A 4,427-nucleotide genomic window follows, 5' to 3' on the forward strand; every position below is an offset into this window, starting at 1 on the left:
AACTAACCCTGATTCAGATGACCATCCTACCCATGCTAGATTACAGAGATGTAATTAATAGATCAGCAGGTAAGGGTGCTCTTGAGCGGCTAAATGTACTTAACCATTCGGCCATCAGATTTGCCACCAATGCTCCTTATAGGACATATCACTGCACTGTAAACTGGTCATCTCTGTACACCCGTCACAAAACCCACTTTTTGATGCTTATTTATAAAACCCTCTTAGGCCTCACTCCCCCCTATCTGAGGTATCTACTGCAGCCCTCATCCTCCACATACAACACCCATTCTGCCAGTCACATTCTGTTAAAGGTCCCCAAAGCGCACACATCCCTGAGGCCTTTTGCCTTTTGGCAGGCCTACATTGTAAGTAAGAATTTGTTCTTAACTGACTTGCCTAGTTAAATAAAGGTTAAATAAAAAACTTAAACATGACATAGCATGAGAGGATCTGGAGAGAAGAATGGGAGAAACTCCCCAAATACAGTTGTGCCACACTTGTAGAGTCATACCCAAGAAGACTCAAAGCTGTAATCGCTGTCAAAGGTGCTTCAACAAAGTACTGAGTAAAGGGTCTGAATACTTATGTAAATGTGATATTTCCAGGTTAAAAAAATATATAAAATTAGCAAAGCTTTCTAAAAACCTGTTTTTGCTTTGTCATTATGGGGTATTGTGTGTAGATTTATGAAGAAAAATAAATTATAATAAAGCTGTAACATAACAAAATATGGAAAAAGTCAAGGGGTCTGAATACTTTCCAAAGGCACTGTATATTAACATAAGCACAATACATGTCTGTAAAACATAATTAAACATAAATAGAAACCTATACAGTGCCTTGCAAAACTTGACGTTTTTCCTATTTTGTTGCATTACAACCTGTCATTTAAATGGATTTTTATTTGGATTTCATATCATGGACATTCACAAAATAGTCCAAATTGATGAAGTGAAAAGAAAACAAATGACTTGTTCCAAAAAAAATCCCCTCCCCCCAAAAAGGGAAAAGTGGTGCATGCAGACACCCCCTTTGCTATGAAGCCCCTACATAAGATCTGGTGCAACCAATTACCTTTAGAAGTCACATAATTAGTTAAATAAAGTCCACCTATGTGCAATCTAAGTGTCACTAAAAGGCATGTGGGAGACTCCCCTAACATTTGGAGGAAGGGACTCTTGACAGATGAGAATAAAATTGAGCTTTTTGGCCATCAAGGAAAATGCTATGTCTGGCACAAGCCCAACACCTCATCACCTTTAGAACCTCATCACCCTGAGAACCTCATCACCCTGAGAACACCATCCCCACCACAAACATGGTGGTGGCAGCATCATGCTGTAGGGATGTTTTTCGTCAGCAGGGACTCGGAAACTGGTCAGAATTTAAGGAATGATGGATGGAGCTAAATACAGGGACATTCTTGAGGGAAACCTGTTTCAGTCTTCCAAAGATTTGAGACTGGGACTGAGGTTCACCTTCCAGCAGGACAATGACCCTAAGCATGCTGCTAAAGCAACACTCAAGTGGTTTAAGGGGAAACATTTAAATGTCTTGGAATGGCCTTGTCAAAGCCCAGACCTCAATCCAATTAAGAATCTGTGGTATGACTTAAAGATTGCTGTATACCAGTGGAATCCATCCAACTTGAAGGAGCTGGGACAGTTTTGCCTTGAAGAATGGGCAAAAATCCCAGTGGCTAGATTTGTCGAGACATACCCCAAGAGACTTGCAGCTGTAATTGCTGCAGAAGGTGGCTCTACATTGACTTTGGGGGTGAATAGTTATGCACACTCATGTTTTCAGTTTTTTTGTCTTATTTCTTGTTTGTTTCACCATAAAAAATATTTTGCATCATCAAAGTGGTAGGCATGTTGTGTAAATCAAATGATACAAACCCCCCAAAATACATTTTAATTCCAGGTTGTAAGGCAACAAAATTGGAAAAATGCCAAGTGGAGTGAATACTTTGGCAAGCCCCTGTAATTAGTGAACCACACACTGCATCAAGTTGAGTTTGTAGGCACTGTCACAGGCATCATATCTGTTCCTTTGGTTCAGAAAGGTGCTATTGAGCTTGCCCCAGCCCTTGTCCACCTTGCATCTCCGTTATCTGCCTACTCACATGACCTCTGTCATCTCACACACACACACACACACATTGTCCATGAGGTTAGCCCATAAGGACATAGTCGTCTGAGCAGTCTTCCTTGATTGACGACTGGTGGGCTGGGCCAGTTGGAAGGTTAACGAGGGCGTAGTCACAATCGTTATCTCCGGAATCTACGATGAATCCTGTTGTCTTGGTGTTGTTATGGTCGATGGTGGCATATGTCACATCTTCTTCCTGTAACAATATGGAAACCATAGAGTGAAACAAAGGGTATATTGTCTTGAATGAGCTTCCTTTCCTTTTCCCTTTATGATTAGGCCCAGGAATTATCCCTATCCATGTGATCTGACCAGGAAAAACTGCAGAACTAAATATAATACTGTTTTATTAATTAATCCTCTCCCATGACCACTGATCTGGTGAGAATGTATTCACAGGTGAGAATTCACAGGTGAATTGGAAAATTTTGGTCGGACAGGATGCTTCTGTACTTGAGTATTGACCGACAGCAAAAAGGAAACATTTGAATGCTTGAACACACCACACACACATTATCTGTGTATTTCAGGCAGAGGCTTTGATTTGAATATGATCTAATTCTGTGTACAGTTCTTAGACCATGTGAATACGGCCTTTCATACCACAGAACCCAGCTCTCACAAGACATGCAAAACAAGTGAAACACTGTGAACTTGACCTGATATTCCACAGCTATCATGGATCATCCTATGACAACTTTCGCTACTTATTTGAAGAGCCATCAAAAAAACATCTAACTGTGATCCAGAGAGAGTCAGAATTATACACACACACACACATGCATGTACAACCGCACACACATGTATGCACACACAGTCCACAGGAGACTGCTGAGGGGAGAATGGCTCATAATAATGGCCGGAAGGGAGCAGATGGAATGGCATCACACACATGGAAACCATGTGTTTGAAGTATTTGATACCATTCCACTGATTCCGCTTCAGCCATTACCACAAACCCGTTCTCCCCAACTAAGGTGCCACCAACCTCCTGTGACACACAAACAGCTTGAATGCAATTTGCCTGCATTTACTCAACTCAGTGTCATATAATCATAGTGTATGGACATGCCAAATATTGGTTGTAGTTTTCATACCTTGTTGTCTGGGCTGCTATGACTATCACCGTTATCTTCTGCAAAGAAGCGGACATGTAGCAATGTATTGATTAAATTATAACACATACTTTGAAGTATAACAAGAAAATGTGACATGCTTTTACAAAAGTAGTATGTTTTACCATCTTCATTTTTCTTCTTCCTGAATAAACCAGAGGACAAACTTTAGAATTCACTCATCAGTCTTACAACAGAGAAGTGTAAGTTGAATTAACTACTCAGTCTTACAACAGAGAAGTGTAAGTTGAATTAACTACTCAGTCTTACAACAGAGAAGTGTACATTGAATTAACTACTCAGTCTTACAACAGAGAAGTGTACATTGAATTGCTCACCCAACAGAAATAGGAGAGAGCGATGATACAATATGTGCACTTCAAATGAAAACGTACTGCTAATAAAGACTTGACCACACTGCAAAGTACATTTTTAAAGAACTTCCTTTAAGATGGTACCAGGCAGGCCAAGTCTACTCATCACTATTGCTGCAACAGGAATCTTTGTACAGATGCTTGTATATGTATTCTGAGGCCAAATGCCTGGTCTTCTCTGAGATCAACATTAATGTCATGCACACTTTGATTACAGACTCTTTACAAAGGAGATCAACTACAGTGAGATAGTTGTGAAGGAAGCAGAGCACACTGCAAAAACAATCCAAATGTGTCTGTGTTCCCCAGGGAGCACTCACCTCAGTGTTCCACACATGTAGTTTCCCATGGTGAGTTAGCTGATCCGAGGAGCCGGAGTTGGAGCACGCTCAGAACATACCAGGTGTTGAGGTCACGGTGCACAGGCGCCGGTTGGCACGACAACTCTGTTCTATTGCACTTAAAGTTCAAGTGGCATTGCTTCAGCCCCCGCTCTGACAGTATGAGAGAGTGAGGAAGAACAGAGAGAGAGAGTGAGAGAGAGAGAGCACGAGAGAGAGAGAGAGAGCGCGACAGAGAGAGAGAGAGAGAGAGAGAGAGAGAGAGAGAGAGGTCTGTTTGTGTAATATACATATTTCCTGTGCTATATTTCCAGCAGGCCTTTATCACAACTAATAGAACTAACTTACACACCACCCTCCCACCCAGAAACACAAACACACACACACCCACCCACACACACAAACACACATGGTGTATGGTGACCAGAAGCACAATGTGAGAA

The 4,427-nt window shown here is 41.3% G+C and overlaps 1 protein-coding gene across 2 annotated transcripts; it reads right to left on the reverse strand.

Annotated features, from left to right (window-relative positions):
- Nucleotides 1-1,849: 1,849 nt before the first annotated feature.
- si:ch211-214p13.7 lies at nucleotides 1,850-4,194 on the reverse strand. 2 transcript variants are annotated; one of them, XM_036975020.1, is made up of 4 exons: nucleotides 3,964-4,183; nucleotides 3,395-3,414; nucleotides 3,252-3,289; nucleotides 1,850-2,350 (listed from the first exon to the last, which is right to left on the reverse strand). In XM_036975020.1, the coding sequence occupies exons 1-4, from the start codon at nucleotides 3,990-3,992 to the stop codon at nucleotides 2,177-2,179; spliced, it is 261 nt and encodes an 86-aa protein (XP_036830915.1). In that variant the 5' UTR covers nucleotides 3,993-4,183; the 3' UTR covers nucleotides 1,850-2,176. The 2 variants fall into 2 exon arrangements, with proteins under 2 accessions (XP_036830915.1, XP_036830914.1); XM_036975019.1 differs by having other exon boundaries at nucleotides 3,252-3,414; nucleotides 3,964-4,194.
- Between the last annotated feature and the right edge of the window lie 233 nt (nucleotides 4,195-4,427).

This window comes from Oncorhynchus mykiss, chromosome 3 (assembly GCF_013265735.2).
Source record: "Oncorhynchus mykiss isolate Arlee chromosome 3, USDA_OmykA_1.1, whole genome shotgun sequence".
NCBI lineage: Eukaryota > Metazoa > Chordata > Actinopteri > Salmoniformes > Salmonidae > Oncorhynchus > Oncorhynchus mykiss.

What these genes read in the sequence shown, in the direction of transcription:
- si:ch211-214p13.7 (XM_036975019.1), bottom strand. Translation starts at nt 3,992, where the DNA reads ATGGGAAACTACATGTGTGGAACACTGAG. An exon ending in TACATGTGTGGAACACTGAG is followed by an intron (nt 3,415 to 3,963) that starts GTGAGTGCTCCC and finishes TGGTTTATTCAG; the next exon opens with GAAGAAGAAAAATGAAGATG. An exon ending in ATAGCAGCCCAGACAACAAG is followed by an intron (nt 2,351 to 3,251) that starts GTATGAAAACTA and finishes ATATTGTTACAG; the next exon opens with GAAGAAGATGTGACATATGC.